This window comes from Hyla sarda, chromosome 2, assembly GCF_029499605.1.
Source record: "Hyla sarda isolate aHylSar1 chromosome 2, aHylSar1.hap1, whole genome shotgun sequence".
NCBI lineage: Eukaryota > Metazoa > Chordata > Amphibia > Anura > Hylidae > Hyla > Hyla sarda.
The window spans coordinates 241481795-241506174 of NC_079190.1; the positions used below are offsets into that span (position 1 = coordinate 241481795).

The 24380-nt window shown below is 40.5% G+C and overlaps 1 protein-coding gene across 1 annotated transcript; it reads right to left on the minus strand.

Annotated features, from left to right (window-relative positions):
• Positions 1 to 665: 665 nt before the first annotated feature.
• Positions 666 to 20517, minus strand: GAS2L2 (growth arrest specific 2 like 2). The gene is made up of 6 exons (XM_056560120.1): positions 20043 to 20517; positions 16692 to 16936; positions 13937 to 14044; positions 8357 to 8453; positions 4787 to 5072; positions 666 to 2706 (listed from the first exon to the last, which is right to left on the minus strand). Exons 1-6 carry the CDS (start codon positions 20398 to 20400, stop codon positions 666 to 668), a joined length of 3135 nt encoding a protein of 1044 aa, XP_056416095.1. The 5' UTR covers positions 20401 to 20517.
• Positions 20518 to 24380: the final 3863 nt, after the last annotated feature.

Sequence of the window (24380 nt, forward strand, 5' to 3'; positions counted from 1 at the left end):
TCTGAAAGGATTGTAATAACTAAAGAACTGAGCTTGAGGACCTTCAAACAGCGGTTCTTTTGGGTGTTCTTAATATGTTCTGTTTTACAATCTTCTTATTGGGTTTTCAAAACATAAACATAAGACATTTATAACATAGAGTTAAACATGAGCCTGAAAATATGAGGCTGAAGCTGGGAAAATTGCAGACTGGAAGATGGGCATAAATTCAAAGGTCATCTCTTTTTAATGTCTTTCAATATAAAACCTTATGTTTTGGTAATTTACTTTTAAAAAAATGATGTTGACTGGTTTATGATGCTTTGTGTAAGTAAAGGGAGTTTATATTTATTTGGATTAGCTTATTAGGATCCACTTTTTATAGCTTAAGAATTGTTTCATACAAAGGAGATGATTACTCATATTTGACACAAACCTGCAGTTCCCAATGATTAGTTATATAATGTTTTTTTCATGTAATAATACTTAAAAACTATTATATTATGTAAAAATAAATAGATGACTGTAAAAGTGAAAAAAGTAAAAAAAAAAAAAAAAAAATGTCCTTTCCATGCAATAACTTATGCATGGCAGCTTCACTTTCCTTTAAGCCTTTTCCAACTATTTGTAGTTTATAATATTGATAATAACCCAAGAATTGTATTATTTGCATTCTTTAGAATTACTTAAACCCATGTCTCTTCTTCTTCATTATCATCATCTTCTCCTACGCCTTCTTTTCCTCCATTTTCCTCATGTTCTTTATTTTCTTCAGTCTCTTTGTTATTTGTTTCTTTCTTCTGAGAATTTGAATTTTCCAAAGTTAAGGAGAATTCTGAGGACCATGTTCCTTCATCAGTATCTAAGTCTCCTGTACTACCAGCTGTACACTGTGACTCTGTCCGACTTCGGACGCCTGAAGGTTGAGTAGAATTTTTTTTTCTTTTTGCTTTGCTTTGTCCTTGTCGATATGAGATTGGTGTTGGAATTTTGGATGGCTTCTTTTCTGGTCTGTTATCTTTTCGTGGACGTATTTTTGGCTTTAGTTTCAGTTTATAAATTGATGGTACTCTTTCTGGTTTCTTCAAGCCTCTTTTTGGCTTGGATGATTGTGGTAACTTGGACTGTTCTCGACCATCTTCTTTATTAATATTTGAAACTGATGAATTACAGTTGTCATCTGTAGCCTGTAAAGTTTTCTTTTTAGTTTCCATTGCTTGCTGTCTCAGTCTTTGAGATGGCAGCTGAATTTTGTTACTCGTGCTCTCAACAAATATTTTCTTTGTATGATTTTTTTGTATTTCTGGCATTATTGTACTCTTTTCTTGTAATTCTACAGGCTGTAGAAGTAGATCTTTTTCTTTTGTATCGGCCCCTATTCCAGCTTTTGGAGGTATTTTTGAAATCCAGTTTTCCACATCTACTCTATTGAGCTTTACTGGACCCTTTGCCAGTTCTGTAATGACATCGTCATAATTCCCTCCTCCTGCTGGCCATTTGGTGTTTATATAAACACCACTTCTGGGTACTTCTACTTCTCCATCAGGTGTCTTTAGCGTGTTTCGAACTGAGGACAAAGCGGATACTGATTTCCTTTTCATGTCAAAGTCATGAACAGCAACGTCACTTGCAATGCTAGCTGTAAAGTTATTACACTTGTTTTCACGGTTGCTATTTTCATCCGAATCTCCTTCCAGAACTTTGATGTTTGATAGGATTTCGTCTTCCAGACTCTGATACAACTCTTGCTCTTGATCTGGACCAATTGGCAATGGTGTATATCTATAACCAGCTTCAAAATTATCAGACAAAATTGATGCTTCCAAAGAACTGGCATGCTTGTGCTGTGTTTTCATAGCAAAGCTATTGTCCTTTATGGCCGTACCATTTCTGTTGAGTTGCATTGTTGGTGTACTTCTTCCAATTCTTATATTTTTACTTTGTACACTATGATCAGGAACACTTCTTGTTGGTGTAAATTTATTTTGCGGAGTATTGAGATCATTCCCTATTGATCTGCTTCTCCCTCGGTACTCAGAGTCACCATGGTAGGCCCTACTAGGAGTAGATGGTCTGTTAAAAGTAGACAGTGGTTTAACACCATTACATTCTTGTTTTATTGGCTGACTAAATAGTTTAGTTGGAGAAGAAGCCCGGATGTTTGATTGTTTAGTTGGTGATGAAGCTCGCATGCTAAGCTGTTTTGTTGGAGATGAAGAACGTGTGTTATGCTCTTTTGATGGAGATAAACAGCGTGTGCTGAGGTGTTTAGTTGGAGTACATGATCGCATTGTTGTGTCTAAAGAATTCTTAGGCTGTTTTTCAGATATTGTACTTTGCTGATTGTAGAGCAGATACTTGGAAGGGCTAGGTGGTCGTAAAAAACGAGAAGGAGTTTTAGGTCTTGTTTCCCTTTGAATGTTGTCTGTTTCTGTTACAGTTTGTGCTTTTAAATAAGCATTGTGTGTGTGAGTTTGATGTATATCTTTCATTAATAACTCTTTGGTACCAGGTGCAGGACTCTTTCCAACTTCTCTTCTTCCTGTATGATTCTCCATAAAGACATCTGAAGAATTTGAGTTAGCATCTTCACTTCCAGTGAAGTGGGATACTGTAGAGGAGGATGAGAAATTATTCCTTTCATGGTTAGGGTGGGACTGTTGACTAGTTTGACAGTCTTCCCCAAACAGTTGTCTCCTGGATGGTGTAGCTGGTCGTTCATTCCCTCTGTTAACAAGAAAAGAAAAATTATATCCCTAGTAAAATTAGTTGATACATACAATGCTGTAGAAAGTATAGACCATCCTTGCTTTAATGTTCAGCAAAACTGGACATTAAAGTGTAACTGTAATGTAAATTAACTTTTGACATGTCACACATACACTTTAATACATATACAGTGACCCCCCGACCTACGATGGCCCCGTCATATGATCAAATTGACATACGATGGCCTCTCAGAGGCCATCGCATGTCGATGTCAGCATCGACATACGATGCTTTTTTATGTCGGGGCCATCGCATTAAGTGCTATCCGGCAGCGCAAAATGCTTAATGTTCCCCGTGTGGTGCGGTAAGTATTACTTACCCCTCCACGATGCTCCGGGGTGCCCTCCAGGTCCAGAGCTGGTCTTCCAGTGTCTTCTCGGCCCTCTCCGATGATGTCAATACGCTGGTGCGCACGTCATCCAATAGGAATGGCGTACACAGCGGCGTAATGACGTCGCTACGCAGGCCCAGTATGGCCTTGTGGAAGACAGCAGAGGACCGGAGAAGACAGCGGAGGACCGGAGAAGACCAGGAGAGCCCAGCGGAGGCCCGGGGTCACCATCGCGAGCGGCAGGGACAGGTGAGTACAGCTTCCTATACTTTACATTGCACGAATCCCTCAACATACGATGGATTCAACAAACGATGGCTCGTTTGGAACGAATTACCATCGTATGTTGAGGGACCACTGTACTACTTTGATGGCATATGTACTGCCCTCTGTTCTTCTATTCTTTTCAGTCTGACCACATTCCTCTAGCTGACACCTCTGTCCGTGTCAGGATCTGTCCAGAGTAGGAGCAAATCCCCATAGCAAACATCTCCTGCTCTGGACAGGAGATGTTTGCTATGGGGATTTGCTCCTACTCTGCTCTACACTGTGGTTAGATTGAAAAGAACTACACAAATTCCTCTGCAGCATACAGCAGCTGATAAGCACTGGAAGGATTAAGATTTTTATAGGATATTTTAATGACTATTTAAAAATATGTTTTTTTTTTTTTTTTACAATTTAAAGGCAAAATGAACAATAAAAATTTGTGAAAAGTTATCCATAGCTTTTTATTACCTTCAAAGAGATTGCTTTAAAAAGGTTATCCAGGATACAAAAAAATATGGCTGCTTTCTTCTAAAAAAAAACAGTGCCAGTCCTGTCCTCAAGTTGTGTTATGTCTTGCAGCTAATTTCCAGTTACATCAATGGAATTGAGCTTAAAGAAGCACTGTCATTATGAAAAACATTTTATAGTTTGTAGTACTACTGATAAGATGACTTTTTTGAATATACATTTATTTTAAAAAAATTTAAATTTTACTGTAAAATTGAAATAGCTGCCACTAGCGTTCATTTGTCTTTATGCAGACAGACTACTACTGTATTTTGCAGAATAGCGGCCATAAAGTGTGTTGGTATCCAGTATAGGAGATCACATTGCACCACTACAGCCTTCAGCTGTTCCTAAATTACAACTCCCAGCATGCTTGGACAGCCAAAACTTTCTCTGACTCCTGAATGACAAAGAAGCTGATCAGACATTCAGGAGTCTGTGAAAGCTGAATGACACACATAGTGACAGCTATGTTGATTAGCATCCAGCTTTACTAGGAACAGATAGAAAATGTATGCATGAAAACTACTGTGCAGTGATTTGCAGACTGCCAGGCTGCTACCAGACTAAGAGCAGATGAGTCAAAGGGCAAGAACACAAAGCAAGTAAGCAACATAAAAGTGATATTTGTTAGGGATATATAGGTCCTAGACACATAAAAATGATATGTATATGATCAGGATTAGGTACTGAGTAACATATCACTTTTTTTTTGGCACTATGACAGGTACGCTTTAAATATGTAAACTGTGGTGCAGTTTTTTGTTTTGTTTTTTTCAGAAAGCAGCCATGTTTTTTTTTCTAATCCCGTAGTATCCTTGTGATCTAAATGATTTAATGCTGTAAAAAAGAGAGACCAATCAAAAATATCTAATATGCAACTAATCAAACCTTTAGCATATATAAATATTCATGTATAGGGTCACTTACCTGAAAACAAAGCTCCTTTTGAGATCAGAATGCCCCGGAGGGGTTCTATACACAGCATTCTTATCTGCACCATCAGGGGAATTGGATGACAAGGAGTAGGTTCTATTGCTGTTGGATGTGTATGTCTTCCAATCCACTGGGGGCAGTGGACTCTGAGACCTGCTTACTATCAATGTAGTTTGCATTTTATTGGGATTATCCAATCTAGGTGTTAAGCGAGCCTTTATTTCATGGGTTGCTTGTAGTGGCTTCTGGTGACTGACAGATTTGGAAACTTGTTTGTGAGCTATAAAAGGAATGTACCAAAAATACAAAACTTATTAATATGTGATGAAACAGCCTTAAAATAAACTTTTGAGAAGTCACGAAGACATATGATCAATTTTAAACAGTTAGAGTCTCTGTGCTGAGTCCCCCGTCAATCGATAGAGCGAGCTATCATTTTGTTGGGGCAGCAGGATACAAGTTCAAGTGACATCATAGTTACCCTTTAAACCACAGGGACACTTTAAAATAAATATTATCTTATAGACACCTGAAAATGAATCAATTGGTCTCACAATTTTTCTAAAACATCAGTTGCATTTTACATAAATTCCACCTGCTTGTGAGAAGGTGTTCTTTGTATTTGTCTCTTTGACATCAAATCCTTCCATGACTATTGGCTGTACAGATACTGAAGTGAATTCTTCACCTTAAAGGTCTGTTCTCATCTTGGGCATTTAGGGCATGCTGTATCTACAGGGTATGCCATAAATGTCCCATAGATGTGGGTCACATTCACACCTATGCAGAAAGGAAGGAATGGATCCAGCTGTGAAGATGCATAAAGATTGAGGATTTATTTCCAAATAGACACAGACATGTCGCGCGTTTTAAGCTCAGGTGCGCTCTCAGTCAACTAAGAGAACACATGCGCTTGAAACTAATCATTTGTCTACATGGTGTTCATGTCTGTGTCTATTTGGAAATAAATCCTCAATTTTTATGCATCTTCACAGCCGGATCCATTCCTTCCTTTTTGCATGATTGTTATGCTGTCCAGCATTGGATTCTGTGCTCTGGCCGTGGTATCTTGGGTGAACTGGAATTGCTTTCTCATTTGCACCCACATCCACACCTATCTCTAGAACGAACACTCTCTGACCCCCCTACTATGGAGGTTACAGAAACTGCATAGTCCTATCAATGTCAATGGGGAGTTATGAAAGTTGTACAAGGATGCCAACTTAGCTGTTTTCGGCTTCCCATCTACCTGCAAAAGCCTTAGCCGCTAGCCATGATCATACGAGATGGGAATATCCCTTTAACTGACTAACCAGTTAAGATGTTGTCACTGATTTACAGTAATTAACAATTTGCATCTATTGACAGGTTGCTAACATATAGTATACATACTGAGGAAAAGGGATGTAAACAGAGTTTTAGCAAATTGTCTTAGGCAGAACAATTAGATTTTTTGTCTAACTTGTGATCCAGAAAGCTCCATGCTGTATGAGCGTGTTCATAAGTAAGTTCACAGTATGAAGCCTGGCATTAGCAGAAGGTTTATACATTACATAAACCTGGGTGGTAAAGAGGCAGTTAATGTCTCACAAGAAGCCAGGAATAGAATGCTGCAGACATAATGTCACAAGTATCAGAGACAAGTGACATTACGTAAAGAGGTAATGGACCATGCCAAGACTTGATTGTCTCTTATACCTTCTCTAGCAGAATAGAGCCTGCCGCTGGCAGTGTTCCAAGTAAGGAGTGAGTGACAGCAGTGGTGTGCGCGTGAAGCGAGGCATTTCAGGTGACTGATGCTAGAGAGAGGTTAGATGGGCTCAATGAAGCGACCTGTCACACTGTCATTCCGCCGCACAACAATGACCTAGCTCAAGTAATTGATTTTCAAAGATTCTGACAGGTAATTGCTGGGTCTGAATATAGGAGCTGCCCTTTTTGTTTTCCTTTTTTTTTTTAAATCAACAAAAAAAAAAAAAAAACAAGTAAACTATCACACACAGAAAATCAATTCTGACAGCCTATCTGAATAGTAAAGTAATATAATATATTAATATGGCAAGGATACAGTGCCTGCCATAATAAACAATGCCATAACAAATGATGCCATCAATATAAATTTCACTAAGTGAAATAACAGGACTTTGCAACCTTCATGGTTTATGGATAGGTAAATTGATAAACCAAGATTCTGTGGTGCTAAAAATATATTCTTCTGTTTTTTTTGGGAAGGGGTTACATTGAGATTGATGCTGTTAAGGCTGTAATGCTTCCTCAGTTTAGCATCCATATTACATTCACAACAACAGTCCTTCTACTTTCCCCAGCAGTTCTACTAAAATTGTAATAAGACCATGTGAACGTGGGCATCTTAGATGTAATAGGGATGCTAAATGTAGGCAATGTTCTATTATAAAACACTTTGCAGAGTTCAATATAGAGCAGTAGTTATCAACCTTTTCCACAACTGTACCCCCAAAGGGTGAAAGTATGTCCATGGGTACCCTTCGAGCATACGTTCATGCAGAATTTACGCGCGAGGGGTACCCGCGGACAAAATAAGTCATAAAAGTACTTAATTTCATAATGGCTTGTGCTTACCTCTCTAATGTGATACTTAATCCCCTTGTGCCATTATTCCCCCTCCTCTGATCCCCCTTTGCCATTATCACCCCCCCTCTCCATCTTAATCCCCTTGTGCCACTATTCTTCCCTCCGATCCCCCTGGGCAAATATATGAGATACATACATTAATACCCTCCCATACTGCGGTGTTGCAATTAGTTTAACATGCTTACCCGGCCTGTGTCTATCCCGTTCGGTGGGAGTCGGAGGGCCGCACTGATGGGTAACGTACTTCTGCGCTGTGCCGGCACCGCCGCACAACATCAGGGAAGTCGCACGTCAGGCGTGGCAGCCACTGAAGCTCACGTACAATATGGTGAGCTGCCGCGGCGACTGGGACGTCCAATCCCCGCTCAATGCGTGGCCGGTATTTGTCAGCAAATTGCCATACCCCTGCACAACCCTTGGCATACCCCTAGGGGTACCCATACCCCTGGTTGAGAACCCCTCTTATAGAGTACCTGGGGTCAACCCAAAAAATATAGATGTTACTGTGTTTGAATAGATTAGTATGCCCTGATCACCCACCTTTTTACAGGGTTTATAATTTGTCAAATGGATGTGGACATAATTTTAAAAATGGGAGTGAATATCAAGTGATGGGCAGGATTATATAGTCAGGGGGTGTTTTGCATTGTCGGACATGTGTAGTTAATTCACACCCCTTGGCTGTATATTCCCGCCCATCGCTCTTTGCTAGTTAATCATAATGCAATCTCATTTTTTGGGGGGTTGACCACAGGTCCTCTTTAAGTAACAGTACCCAAAAGATAAACATTTGAAGATTTGTATCAAAAAGCAAAGCTTTATATATGTGCTTAGAAATAAAGTAGCACAGACTTAACAACCTATGAATGACATGGTAAATAGTTACTTTCAGTGTATTCCTTATTCAAAAATCAAGTACACACTCAAAATTTTTTTATTAATGTTACATACAGAGAGACGTGCAGCGGCAGGGGTCATGTTTATCCAAATAATGTTCCAGTGTGTCCCAGCCACCTCCAACTCTGACCATCACATGGTTGCGTAGAATCTGTAACACATAGATATACTTATGATTTTCATTATATATTAAATGAAACCAGTAGGTAGCGTGGGTTGCCAAAATGTAGGGCAAGGCAAGTATAGTACCCCCTAACCAGATAAGTGCACTAGTCCAGTGGATGGTTTCTAGCAGATTACAGTAGAAGGCTGTAATCTGATGAAGGTGCCTTGTGACCGCCTTGTCTGAATATTTTAGTAATAATACACTTTTTAAAAAATAATTACTATTAGTTATAGAGTCTTGAGGAGAACCAACAGCCCTGTTCCGTGTGTTACTTTAGCTTTGCTTTGGTTGGCTGACTTTATCTGATACAAAGCACAGAGATCAGACAGGCTATACAGATGTAGCAGCCACCATCAGTATTGGCAGGGTCTACTGAAAGACCCCTGTTCTTGTACAGTAGTAAGCAGTGATTCATACAATGTATTCATCACCACTTACCAAGGTAGGTAAGTTTGGTTTTTTTAATAGTTTAGAAAAGTCAAACTTACCTAGAAATAGCAATAGAAAAAATAAAAATTAAAAAACAAAAAAAGGTTGTTGAAGAGAATTATATCAAGTTTATTAAAAGGTACATGCATCTTAATACGTTTGGTACATTAAATTGTCCTACACACAGAAAATAAAACCTAAACATGCTCACATCTGCTGCACCAAAATGTGTACCATTTACAGACAAGATCACTGTTTTGGACTGCCCAGCAGACATTCTCTCAATAGGATGTCCACATACACTTGACATGGGACGATGCAACCAATCAGGCTTGTGACCACTAAGGCAAGTGATTGGCTGCAGCGACCCATGCTGAGTATACTGGAACATTATCAGAGCACTTCTGCCCCTGCATATGATACCTCTGGGTCATTTTTGCCATTCAGGCCCGAAAAAAACCTTTAGTATGAATAAATCTATCTAAATATTTTAAGCCACGTTACCAAATTTTGTCAAGCATGGCATAAAAAGGAAAATCCTTTAGTTAATGTTGGCTTTTGCAATGATTTGTGACAATTGTTGTCACAGTTTACATCCAAAGATGGCACAAATGCATTCTTAAATTCCCCCCTATAGATTAAAGATAACCATGGATAATGATATGACGATGGCCCAAATTCTTACTTGGGCCATTGACATCAGTCAATGGTTCCACTTTCTTATTGAAAAGGCACTAGAACTTCCAGCAAAAAAAAATCAAGTGGAAACTGCATCCCTCCTGGAGGCAATTCATGACGGCACTAGGTGAGCTGATTTGTTCCTTTCTTACTATAGTGGCTTTGGTTTTGCCAACATTCTGGCACATTTGCAAAAGTACATCTGTGCCAGTATTTTTCTTTTCTCCTAGGCAAAATACCATTGTGATGATGATGTCAATATTTGCCTTTATTTTTAAGCAAAATGTTGTTGTAATGATGTCATAATGGTGTTTGAAACAGGGGCACATGCCCCATAAGCTGACAGGTTCCCCAATGCTCCTGTCTTTTTCCTCCTCTAGTCTTAAAAGCAGCAGGGCTGGTGCAAGGACTTTTGCCACCTTAGGCGAATGCTAATTTTTCCCGCTAGCAGGATTATGTCTGGTGAACTTTTAACATTCACATTGAACAATTTCAGTGGTGGACAATCCCGCTGCTGAAATTGTTCCGCGCAAACAATGAACATGTTCAATCTTTGAGCAGAATTCCGCAAGCTCTGCATAGCCGTCAATGGTGACTGCACAGTCCCACGCGGTCCTACCGCCGCAGAATTTTGGGGGAAAGGCTGAGCCTCAGCCCGCTGAATTCCGCATGTGGAGATTCAGCGAGTATTACTCAGTGTAAATGCAGCCTTACAAACACTAGTTTAGCAGACAGTGTAACAGTATTAGATAGAGACAGTATCACACATTATAGGATTAGATACAGGGGCTCAGCAACCAGTAACAGACATAGTGGGATTAGATATGCAGCATCATAAAGGGATTAAATACCCAGCTCAAATCACACATGGGGATTAGATACAGGGGCTTAGATACAGGGGCTCAGCAAACAGTATAACACATGGGGGGATTAGATACAGGGGCTGAGCAAACAGTATCACACATGGGAGGATTAGACACACTGCTCATCAGACAGATCACACATGGGGGGATTAGATACACAGCTCAGCAAACAGTATCACACATGAGGGGATTAGATACACAGCTCAGGAAACGGTATCACACATGGGGGGATTTGAAACACATTTTAGTAGACAGATCACACATGGGGGATTAGAGACACAGCTCAGCAAACTGTATCACACATGGGGGTTTAGATACACATTTTAGCAGACAGATCACACATGGGGGATTAGATACTATAGACATGCAGAGCCTATTGCATTAGGGTGTGCACCTTAAAGCACAAACTCACGCCGCACGTGCGTATATATATATTTATACATAGACACATACACACACACACAAATACACTCTTGCTTAAATGCACACATACATAAACAGACCTGCACAATTTGCTCATGATCTCTATGTGAATTGCAATCCGTAAACCAGCCCAGGTCAGGTGCTCTGTGTGAACAATATGTAGGATCATGCAAGTTTAAAACAATAAATCAGAACAAACTGTATTTGAATCTAAACAATCAGTCGGTAGCCATTTGCGCTTTTTAATATGTGACACAGATGGGTCTGACTGAGGCTGAACAAATGAGTAAATGAAATAAAAATGCAGCATGAAGGAAGAAGAAATAAACCCATAGTGTACATGGCTGAGGAAAAAAATATATAAAATCTGAAAAATATATATAAAATAAATAAACAATAGCGGTTATTATCATTAACCCCTTAACGCCGAAGGACTTAAATGTACGTCCTGGTGATGGGGTACTTAACGCACCAGGACATACATTTACGTCCTAAGCATAACCGCGAGCATCGGAGCGATGCCCGGATCATGCGCGGTAGGTCCTGGCTGTTGATCGTAGCCAGGGACCCGCCGGTAATGGCGGACACCCGCGATCCCGTGGAGGTCCGCCATTAACCCCTCAGATGCCGTGATCAATACAGATCACGGCATCTGCAGCATCGCGGTCACTAAAATGGATGATCAGATCGCCCGCAGCGCTGCCGCGGCAATCCGATCATCCTGCACGGCAGACGGAGGTCCCCTCACCTGGCTCCGCTGCCTTCCGGGAGTCTTCTGCTCTGATCTGCCTTCCCGCAGACCAGAGCAGAAGATGACCGATAAAGCTAATCAGTGCTATGTCCAAGTGTAAAAATAAAGTAAAAAAATAAAGTTAAAAAAATTAGAAAAATCCCCTCCCCCAATAAAAACGTAAATTGTCCCTTTTTCCCTATTTCACCCCCAAAAAGTGTTAAAAAAATATTTTATATATACATATTTGGTATCGCCGCATGCATAAATATCTCAACTATTAAAATAACATGTTAATGATACCATACGGTGAACGGCGTGAACGTAAAAAAAAAGTCCAAAATAGCTGCTTTTTTTATAACATTTTACTCCAAAAATTTTTTTATTAAAAATGTATTAAAAGTTTTATATAAGCAAATATGGTATCAATAAAAAGAACAGATCACGGCGCAAAAAATGAGCCCTCATACCGCCGCTTATACGGAAAAATGAAAAAGTTATAGGTCTTCAAAATAGGTGGATTTTAAACGTACTAATTTGGTTAAAAAATTTGTGATTTTTTTTAAGTGCAACAGTAATAGAAGATTATGTTATCACAGGTATCATTTTAATTGTATTGACCGAAAGAATAAAGAACACATCATTTTTACCATAAATTGTACAGCGTGAAAACGAAACCTTCCAAAATTAGCTAAATTGTGATTTTCGTTTTTAATTTCCCCACACATAAAGTATTTTTTTGGTTGCGCCATACATTTTGTGGTAAAGTGAGTGATGGCATTACAACGGACAACTAGTCACACAAAAAACAAGCCCTCATACTAGTCTGTGGATGAAAATATAAAAGAGTTATGATTTTTTGAAGGCGAGGAAGAAAAAACGAAAACGTAAAAATAAAATTGTCTGCATCCTTAAGGCCCAAAAGGGCTGCGTCCTTAAGGGGTTAACACTGCTAAACTAAAACATTAGGGTGACTAAATAGAGAATCCATAGAAAGATGGTAGTGCTAGTGTACACTATCATAATAACAATAATTACATAACCAATAAATTACACAATTTATTACAAATTGATGATTTAAAAATTAAAAGATCACCTCTAGCAGATATTGGCTGCCGTAAGCTGTTCTGGGAGAGTGGGATACAGAGAGTAATGACGCTGGTATTGCGCAGTAACCACCTGGCCATGCTGTCCTCACCCTTGCGTTGCCGTGACTCCACCTCCGCGTGACATCACGGATTGCGACGCGCATGCAATGCAGAACCTTCCCCAGTCCCTAGATAAGGGCTTGCACAGCTACGCGTAACGCGTGGTAATGATGTTCGCGCACCTCACGCACACCTAGCACACCCCTTGCGCACACCTATGTTAGATACACAGCTTACCAGACAGATCACACATGGGGGGATTAGATACACAGGTTTGCAGACAGATCACACATGAGAGGGGTTTCACCAGGTAAGTGTCTCTTCCCTCTCCTGTGGTGACTCTGAGGACAGGAATGTCCGATACTTGTGACTGAACTTTTTACCTTGGTTTGAAGACACGTGTGGCGCAGTAGCTGAGGCAGAGGTACGTCGGGGAAGGGAGCAGCGCTCCTCCATCAGGATAAAGTAAGCAAAAAAGAAGCCACAATGTGGTTTGGGGGGGGGGGGGGGGGTGAAGCAGGTGGTACTGGATCTTGCAGCGCTCCTAAAGCATGATGAGGAGTGAGGTGGGGGAGGGGACAGTTGTGCAGTGGATCTCACAGCTTCTCCAGCAACATGAGGGGTGGAGCTGGTGGTGTTGTGGAATGGGGGTGCTGTTTTCGCTTGCAGCTCCTCCAGCATGATGAGGCCGAGGGGAGGGCGTGTATGTTGTCAGTGCAGTGCTGCATGCCACCCTCCTCCAACATGGGGCGGGGGTGGTGCTAATAGGGCTGCGCTGGATGGCTGAAAAGCTAGGTTTGCTGAGACAGGCAGAGCGGCGCCCCCCTCAAGAGGTTGCTCTAGGCCAGTGTTTCCCAACCCAGTCCTCAAGGCACACCAACATTCCGGGTTTTTTCAGTTACTCCCATTGGAATAGAACAGGGAAAAATTTAAATCCTGGACTGTTGGTATGCCTTGAGGACTGGGTTGGGAAACACTGCTCTAGGCGATTGCTTAGTTTGCCTATAGGCAGAGCCAGCACTGAAACAGGCAGAAGAAAGGAGCAGATCTAGGCCAGAAGGACTGGCAACCAGAGCTGCTCATCTTCTCCAGCAATACCCCTTTACGTTTTATCGTAAACTGAAAATAAATATATATATATATATATATATATATATATATATATATATATATACATATAGTTTGACAACTACTTACCCTAACAAAGATAAGAGTGCTGGATTCCCCCACCCTGTATTTTCCTTCCGAGACTTTAACCATACAGAACTGCACTGGACATGTACATCTGCTTACCAAATGCTGCACCTATTACAATAAACAGGAGAGATTATTAATTATAGATGTAACATAAGACCAGGCTTGAATTTCAATTACATAGATAAGAAGAACATAAAATATGTGAATGTTATATTTGCACTATACCAAATTTGTGTCTATGATGTGTACATGGTATAGTAGAAATCGGTGTACAACATTGATCATCTATTCATAACCAATATCTGAAACAAGTTAAAACTGTTTAGTCCTCTTGCACATATATGCCATGTGGCCTGTAGCTGCTGAATCAAGTAATGCTGCATGTATATGATTTCATAGTGGGTGCCAAGTATGCAGGATGATCCATAGGTACAGCGTTGAACCTAACGTCAGCCTATGGAGCAAACGATGGGATGTCAGATGCCAAAGTTTTAGCTAGTGGAATCTGGCATTTCCATCCATTCCCATCAGGGACAGTGCTGGATTGCTGGACAAATGTGAACCCAACAATAAACATCAGTATTCCATTGGGCTGCCCCATACATGATTGACTTTCAGTAGATTTAACTGATATTTATGTAATGTGTACAGCCAACATGAGATATATATGGTAATATTGGAGCATATCCATAACTCTGTCAAGGAGGAAAGCCTGAGTAATTTTATTATATAGTTCCCAAATAATAGTGCCATGTCATGACATGCAGGCCTACATATAGTATGTACGCATATTGCTTCATGACATATAAGTAAGCTCACTTCCTTCATACATGCATGCTTACTGTGTTCAGACATACATATGCTAATAACACACAATACTTTGTTTTAGCAACTGGTGGGGTTCTCTACACCTGGACCCCCCATTCAGAAATGCGGACATTATATGACTGTTCTGGTTACATGTAATCCTGCAGGCCTGACTGAGATACCAGCCTACAATGGAACCTAAACAATAATGTTGAGTAGTAGGCATAGGCTATTGGATAGAGGTGAAAAAGGAAGGGGATAAGCCAGTAATTTCCTTTTACTTTCCTATGACAGTATTTTGTTGTATGTACTATAGGTCAGAGGCAGCAGAGTCAGACTGGCTCCAGATAACTAGATGATGCACCAGTGGGCCCAAGCTTTAACACAATATGTAATACAATAGGTCCATTAGGGTCCTAATGGGTTACTTTATAAGGAAATGATTGGATCATATTGATATGTTCAGTGTGGGCAATAATAAAGGCAATTCTGAAGAAATGTAAAAAGGCTGTATAGATTAGGTAGGGGCTCTGGTAATAATGCCCTCTGGTGGGCCCAAGAAACCATACAGTAGTAGTACACTGCATTCAGAAAAGGGATTACTAGTTTAATATGTAAGGAAATAGGAACTCCCTGGTTTACATATGTATACTAGTGGTAGTTTGCAGGTTGGACAATTACCACAACTACAGTACATACATTTTACAGTAAAATCTCCCTTAGTGGACACCTTCCAATAGGGGACAGTTTTTTATTCCCTGGCAGAGTCCCATAAGACTTAATGTATTTGCACCCTCCGAATAGGGGAAATTCCCAATAGCAGATGCCTACACACGCAAAAGGGGACAAAACGCTCCCAATAGGGGACAACCAGGCTTATGTGCCTACTCTACCTTGTACACAGTGCTGCCGTTAGGGAGGCACAGCCAATACTCCAGTAAGGGTCCCTGGCTCCGCAGCACAGAAGCAGAAGACCGCTGTTTAAACAGTGGTCTCCTGCTTCTGTACATCCGCCAGCCACATAATTCTCCCCTTCCCCTGATCCCCCCCCCATGCCAAATCATCCCCCCTTTATAACCCCCTGTGCCACATTATTTCCCATTGATCCCCCTGTGCTATTTCATTCCTCCTTTATTCATCAACCCTTCTTTAACACCCCCTTTGCCATTTCTTACCCTTCTTTATCCCACCTGTGCCATTTCATCCCCCTTTATCCCCCTGTGCCTCTTTATTCCACCTTGTGCCACATAATTTTTCACCTTCCCTCCTCGCCCTGTTGTTTTTGTTACCTGGCCAGCAAGCTCAAGTGCAGGGGCTCTCAGCAGGTTTGACCTTCTCCTGATGTCTCCTGTGCTGCACTCACTGAGATTCTGTGAGCAGCAGCGGCTGCAGGCACTGATGAGTGACGCTCCTGACATCACTCATCAGTGCCCACAGCCACCGCTGCTGCTCTCAGTACGTGCAGTGCAGAGGATGTCAGGAGAATGCCAAACCCGCTGAGAGCCCCTGCATCTGAGCTTGCTGTCCAGGTAAGAAAAACAACAACTGAAGGAGGTCAAGGGAAAATGATGTGGCACAAGGGGTAAGGGAGGGATGATTTGGAACAGGGTACAGGGGAAATAAAGTGGCACAGGGTATAAAAGGGGAATTAAATGGCACAAAAGGGTTCTAAGGGGAAGAATGAAGTGGAGGGAGTGCAGGGATCAAGAGGGGCGATCCCTGGGAGATTCTACTGTAATATTGTTTTTTTATCATGTTTTATAGGTACTGTAATTACACTCTGGAGTGAGTACAGGACAGTATTCAGTCGAATACAGTCTGTACAGATTGCAGCAGATTTGTGTTGCAGTTATTGGTTGTGCAGTTTTAACAGGTGATACTTATTTTTTTTAAACATTTCACCAATAAGAAAATAAAATGTTATCTTTGGAGTAAGATACTGACTTACCATTTGGTCCAAATTTTTAAAGTCACAAAGCTTTCTTTGGCTTGGAGGTTTAGGGAGCGGTATCTCCACTGGTGGCAGTTCTAGCTCCTCACGAATTTCTTCCTCAATTTGCTCCTCCATCTGGATGAGCATTGGGGCACTCATACCAAAGCGAGATGCCCGTCGAGCCAATTCTAGCAGACACAGGATGAAATTTTTTTCATTCTTCCGCAGAACTAGATCTTCTGTTTCAAACATGACGACATCTGAATAGATCACATATTTAAAGAAAAAGTATGAATCAAAATTTACAATACTATCTATTATTCATCGGAATTTTTTTTAAACCTATTCCTATGAACATTATCCTTTACAATGATATACGTACGATTGCAAAAATTACAATGGCTTTCCGTGGCCACCAATTGTTTCTATGTTATCAATTGGAGTTAACTGAGATTATCTATTGCACCACCTTGCACAACAATCAATATATAGTAGCACAGTAACATAGTTCATAAGGTTGAAAAAAGACCAGAGTCCATCGAGTTCAACCTATAACCCTAATGAGTCCCTACTGAGTTTATCCAGAGGAAGGCAAAAACCCTCATACTAGAGGTAAAAATTCCTTCCTGACTCCAAATATGGCAATCAGAATAAATCCCTGGATCAACCTTCTGTCCCTATAAATCTGTATACTCCAAAAATGCATCCAGATCCCTTTTAAATTATTTTACCGAGTTAACCATGTCCACCTCCTCAGACAGAGAATTCCACAGTCTCACTGCTCTTACAGTAAAGAACCCCCGTCTGTGCTGGTGTAGAAACCTTCTTTCCTCTAAACGTAGAGGATGCCCCTTGTTATAGATACAGTCCTGAGTATAAATAGATAATGGGAGAGATCTCTGTACTGCCCCCTGATATATTTATACATAGTTATTAGGTCTCCCCTAAGCCTTCATTTTTCTAAACTAAATAACCCCAATTCTTATAATCTTTCTGGGTACTGTAGTCCTCCCATTCCCCGTATTACTCTGGTTGCCCGTCTTTGAACCCTCTCCAGCTCCACTATATCTTTCTTGTACACTGGTGCCCAGTACTGTACACAGTATTCTATGTGTGGTCTGACTAGTGATTTGTACAGCTGTAGAATTATTTCCTTGTCGTGGGCATCTATGCCCCTATTGATGCACCCCATGATTTTATTTGCCTTGGCAGCAGGTGCCCGACACTGGTCACTACAACTAAATTTATTGTTAACTAAGAATCCTAAATCCTTTTCCATGTCAGTCGTCCCAAGTGTGCTCCCATTTAATACATAATCCCAGCCCGAATTTTTCTTCCCCATGTGCATTACCTTACATTGTAGGGAATTAAAACCCACAAAGAAAACTACACAACACTCTTAGTAAATCAGGGCCAATATTTATTAAGTGTACCTTGGCTTAGAAAACATTTGACAAAAGTGGTAAGATATACATGTCATACAGGAACACTGTCTACGAAGAGGTTGAGATGGCAAAAGTAAAGAAGATGAACCACATTCCAAGATTGTGAGGGAAGGGGCGGGGAGGGGGTTTACTATGAAGATAAATAGGTTTAAACTGATGCATTATGTGAAATTAAACGCATTTATAAAAACAAGTATAAGAAATCAACCATATTTGAAAGGCAGCCCTACCAATATAGGCTGGATGCTCTCTTGTTTTTTTTTTTGCTTGTTGCTGATGGATATGTCCTGTAAGCAGTTTTCTGTGAATATATAGCCAAATAAGCTGCAGCATATACATACTGTATGTATGAGGAAGTCTGGCTGTCTGACTGAATATTCACTGGCCAGGATGAGGTATAAATACATTATGTACTGCTATAGCTACCAATATTATAGTCTGCTAAGTGGGGGAGATTTATCAAAACCTGTGTGTAGAGAAAGAGTAGTGTAGTTGCCCATAGCAACAAATCATATTGCCTCTTTTACTTTTCAGAGGCCTTTTTTTTTAAAAAACACACAGGTATTGATACATCTTCTCCTACAGTATAACACTAAATTCACTTGACAGGAGGGGAGGGGGAGGGGGAAAGATCATTTTCCCTATAATAACACTGTAGGCTGTGTGAGGTAAAAAGAGATAACTTTACCATTATTAATATACATGTGCTGGAGGCAGCACAGGAATGAGCATCCGCCTTAATGACTGCTGGGAAATGAAGTTCAAAGCAAATCATGTGACAATCAGAAGCTCCACCCACCACACAGATTTTTATATGAAAAGTGGAGTGGATAAAAAGAAGGCTGAGACAAAGGAAATAATGTCATATCTGCATTATTTCTCAGAGGCAAACAGCTATTTTAAATAGTAACTTTGATGTGCAAATTGTTCATGGTAAACCCCCTTTAAAAGGATTTTAAATTTTTAGAAAAATGCTGCTTCTTTTTGAAAAAAACTCCCCATTGTGTCTAGTTTTGCAGTTCATCTCCATTGAACTAATTGGGACTGAGTTGCAGTACTACACACAACCTGTGGACAAGAGTGGTGCTGTTTTTGAAAAAGAATCAGCATTTTTCTTATACTAGAAAACCCCTTTCAATTGTATATATACTTTTCCACACAATAGGTTAGTACAAACCAAGATAAATCATATACACAAAATTCATGTATCTAAATTAAGTAACATACATTGACAAAATCAGAATTAGACTGTGTTCAAACATTTAAGGTTTTCAAATGCAATTATTGAATTGAAAGCGTACCCGTCAGATCCAACCCAAATTTTTTTTTTCAAATATATCACTCAGTACCTAATCCTGACCATGTACATCAAATTTTTATGTGTCTAGCACCTTTATTTATTTTTTATTACACTTTTAATTTAGCTCACTAGTCTGAATTCCTCTCAAAGGGAGGGGGCGTGGCCTCACTGTGCAGGTCTCCGCCCCCTCCCTCAGTATGCTGTCTGCTCACATCTCCCCAAGCATTAACAAAACTACAACTCCGAGCTTGTCCTCACTGACAGTAGCGGGACACAAGCTGACAGTGGAAGGATTTTTCCTCCAGCTATGAGCCCTGTGCACACAGCTGTCAATCAAGGAAGTGTGTCCATGACATAGGTGATGACGCATGGACACAGCAGGACTAGTATGTGTCCAAGCAGGCAGGGGGGGGGCAGTTGTTTGGCTTTTTCAGTATGAAATACTGAAAATTTTCTATTGGTTTTGGATGCTTTACAACTTATCAAAAGTGTTTGTATCTGACAGTGCCCATTTAAAGGAAAGACTGAAGCTTTACTTCTTTCCACATCTATTCCTGGCATTGTATTCAATAATTGCAATTCAAAACCAGACCGTGTGAACACACCTTTAGTCTTCCCTACCTTTAATGACCATCTCCTTCCGGCACCATTGGATGAAGTTGGAAACATTATCCCTTGCCAAAAATGTTCCATGTTGGGCTGATGCATTGAACGTCACTCCAGATTTTGGAAGCCAAAGTTTTTTGGCCAAGTCAGGATATTCTGTAGAAAATCCACCTGCTGCCTCAGTTACATTGTTGGCATGATAACAAAGTAAAGTTCCAGTCTCCAGGACTTCAATAAAGTTTTCAACTGTTATATCCAGATTGTACAGATCCTTCAACCACTCAGCCAAGTCCTCTTTCATGGCATACAGGTACTGTTCACTGGATTTATATGGTCGGATGCTGCGCACACTGCCCCCTTGATGAACTGACATTTTGAAGGTATTGAGACAAATGACGCTTCAGAATGGACTCATTGATACACAATAATTCCAAAGATTCTTTATCACCCTCCAAATAAAGGATGTGAGGGTCAAATGCTAAAGCATTTTGTCATATCTGAAAAACAAAAACAAAAGTATACTTTTCTTGATCTCCTGCGGTAAAGTTAGTTAATGAAAAGTTATGGCAATGAATCAGTTAATCAGAAAATTATCAATATTCTATCAATGTAAAATTAATTAGTACTGTTTGTGCAATTGTGTAAACGATCTGGATTCTGGACTTAAGGGTCTATTCACACGGTGGAATTTCTGCCTCAAATTAAAGCCCATAGACTTCTATGGGATTCTGCACTCCCATTCACACTGAATGGGAGTGCGGAATCCCATAGAAGTCTATGGGCTTTAATTTGAGGCAGAAATTCCTCCATGTGAATAGACCCACAGCTTTTTCCTGCATTTTGGCAGTTTTTTTCTGGCGTTTTCCCTGGTGTGTGGAAACAGCCAAATTTGTCTGCTGTGGCAGTTTTCTCACTGTCTTCAGGTACCACTCTGTGGGTTGGATGCTAGGCGCCCGGTCCACAGAGTGTAAGGAGATGAGGAGGGATGTACAGCATCACTACTCACCTCTCCCGGCTGTATACTATACAGGGGTTCATAGTGTACCCATGTATACTACACAGGATTTGGGAATCCTGTTACCAGCCTGACAGGACTCCCTGCTCCTATAGTCCTTTTGGGCAGTGTACAGAATATACAGCTATCTATAGATGGCTGTATATAGTGTATACAGAAGAGGAGATCCCCTTACCTCCCTCGCTTCATGTCCCTGCCGGGTCAGTGTAGCCCCACCCCCTGGTGATGACATCATTAGGGGGGTGGAGCTACAGACGGGAGGCAGAGTGGTAAGTAGGAGGCTCTGTTCACATTGTACATTTTGTTTTTTGATGCGGGCGGCCGCTCTTCTATGTTCCTCTGCACTGACGTATATATATACACCTATTCATATTTCCCACAGAGAGTTGTGATTGGCTCGAACCATCTGGCCAATCACAGCTCCGGGAAATATGAATAGGTTTATAAATACGTCAGTGCAGGGGACCATAGAAGAGCGGCTGCCCGCCTGCATCTGTACATTATACAGGAGGATTGCAATGGGTGTCAGAAGTGACACCCGGGGTGATCTGTCAATTAGTACATGTACTACTACTCCCATCATGGAACAGTGTGTTCCATGCTGGTAGCAACAGTACTACCTAAAAAATTAAGAAAAAAATTGTTAAACACACACACACACACACACTTTATTCAACACATTATTAGGGTATGTTCACACAAGCGGATTTACAGCGGATTTTACGCTGCGGATCCGCTGGTGAAGGCCCGCTCTATGCTGTCTTTACATGAGCCTGCTTGTAGCGGCAATACGCCGCAACGAGCAGACACACTGCAGCGATGTCCGCGGCGTACTCACACATCGCGGCCACTTTCCCTGCTCTGAGCTAGGCAGAGAGCTGCCGCGATGTGCGAGTATACTGCGACTCGCACATCGCAGTGTGTCTGCTCGTAGCGGCGTATTGCCGCTACGAGCAGGCACATGTAAAGACAGCATAGAGCGGGCCTTCACCAGCGGATCCGCAGCTAAATACGCTGCAAAAATCTGCTCGTGTGAACGTACCCTTAAAATACATTATTAATAAAAAGTTTAACAAAATTAATTATAACAAATATATTATTTTTACATTTAAATGGCCCCTTTCTAAATTTTTATTATTGTTGGCTACATTTTTAGTTCCTTGTTTAAAAATGTATAAAAATTTTGTTATAAAAAAGATACATTTTGTTAAATACAATTTTTTCCATCACTACTGTAACTTTGTTATGTTTTTTTTTAATGGTACCCTACAAAATGTTATAAAAAAAAAAAAAAAGGTATGTCCATCACTTTTTAGGATCGCTAAAACCCAAAAAAGAATAAAAACCGTCTGCAAAAACGCCAAAGTTAAAACCCACATGGTGTTTTTCTTGGCGTTTGTTTCACTCCCATAGACTTCTACGGGAGGAAAACGCCAAGATTTTCCTTAAAAAAAACCCGCTAAAGTCTCAACAAGAGGTCGTTTTTGATAAACTGCCAAGGAGACAAAAATAGCTGAAAAACGCCAAAAGGATATGGCAATTTGCAGTTCCCTACTGACTTGCAGCTAACATCTGGCCGCTGCGTTTTTTCACAAAAAAACGCCATGTGGCAGAATGGGCGTTTTTATTGGCGTTTAAAAAAAAAAAAAAACAAGTGGAAACCTAGCCTTAGGCTCTTGTTTTGCAACATCTAGAGAGCTACAGGTTGTGGAATACTAGTGTAATCTATTTGTCCAGATTTATCAAACTGTGTGAGAAAAAAAAAAGGGGAGTGATTTTCCCACAGCGACCAATCACAGCTCAGCTTTCACTTTACCAGAGCTCGTTAGCTGAGCTGTGATTGGTTGCTGTAGGAAAATCACTAAATTTTTTCTCTCACACAGTTTGATAAATCTGGGTCATTGAGTACTAAAGTTGCCCATACACATGGGGCCTTGTTAGTCCACAACGTGAACTATGAAAGTCTTATAGGACTGTTCGTACAGATGATCCAATCAGCAACATGCCAGAATAAACTAGTCAATCACTAAACATAAGAAACATAATAGGAGGAGATTTATCACATACTGTGCAGAGGAAATTGACCAGTTACCCATAGGAACTGGTCAATTGCTCTTTTTTATTTTTCTGAGGCCTTTTAAAATATTAATTTAAGAAGTGATCTGATTGGTTGCTATGGGTAACTGGTCAACTTTTCCTCTTCACAGGTTTTAATAAATCTCCCCATAGAGCTTGCATAAAGTAACAGATAGTAAGCTGGTTTGGGCCAATAATGCCATAGATGTATTTTTCAATTGACCATGGCTGAATAATCCAACATTGCAAACAATAGTTTACTTCTCATTTTCAGGCAACGATCAGTCAAAATGGCCATTTTGGCCAACCATAGATGGTGTGTCTCATTCCCCTTTGCTGTGCACCGAAATGCAGTCTATTATGTGTAATCTGCCATCTCAGGCCACGGAGGAGATAAAGCTGGCCATATACATTAGAAGTAAGCCAAACCCACCAAATTCTGGGATCAGATGACCATCTAATTTGTGTAGGGACCTTTTGAAAACTGTTGAGCGCATGTTGGATTTCAATATGCCTGATCCTTTTTTTCTTGGGAAATAACCTTCCAGCAGAGGTGTCTGGCAGTGGCTTCCTTCTCATTCAAAATCCAGGTACACATGGCTAAACATGCATGTGTTTGGAGGAACAGCTGTTGGCCAAATAAATCAATGACTGACAACTGACATCAAAAATGTCCACTTCATTGTTGTCTAATGGCAGTAAAACCTGAAAAAAATCTACCTTATGATCCCTACTTTATCTCATATATTATAGGTTTCTATTAACTGTGGATTATAATGTATGAGAGTAGATCAAATAATTCCATACATGACATATAATAAAATTATCGAAAACAACATAAAGAGCAGCACAATGGCTCAGATTTTTCAGACTGCCTGGAACCAAAACTGCCTGTTTTTTTCCCATAACAACCAATCACAGCTCAGCTTTTTAAGAGATGAAAGCTATAATGTCTAGATTTAGAGTAGTTATAGTAGACTTATAGTAGACTTATAGTAGTACAATTGTGCATAGGAAAGTAAAAATGCAACATCTAACACTTTATTCATTTAATATGGGGCTTCCGAACATTGCCAAGCCAAGTGCCATGTTCAGGATTGGTGGAGGTCACAGCAGTCGGACCCCAAACTGTGGCTAAGATATAACTTTTAATGTTCGGATAACCCCTTAAAGGGGTACTCCGCTGCCCTGCTTTCGGAGTTCCGGAAGTTCATTGTTCCGAACGCTGTGTGCTGTGTGCGGGCTGTGTGCCGCCCCTCGTG

Coding starts and splice junctions, on each gene's coding strand:
- GAS2L2 (XM_056560120.1), bottom strand. CDS start 20,400: ATGTCAGTTCATCAAGGGGGCAGTGTGCGCAGCATCCGACCATATAAA. Junction 16,937..20,042: donor GAAGGAGATGGTCATTAAAG/GTAGGGAAGACT, acceptor TGATCTATTCAG/ATGTCGTCATGTTTGAAACA. Junction 14,045..16,691: donor TTAAAAATTTGGACCAAATG/GTAAGTCAGTAT, acceptor TTATTGTAATAG/GTGCAGCATTTGGTAAGCAG.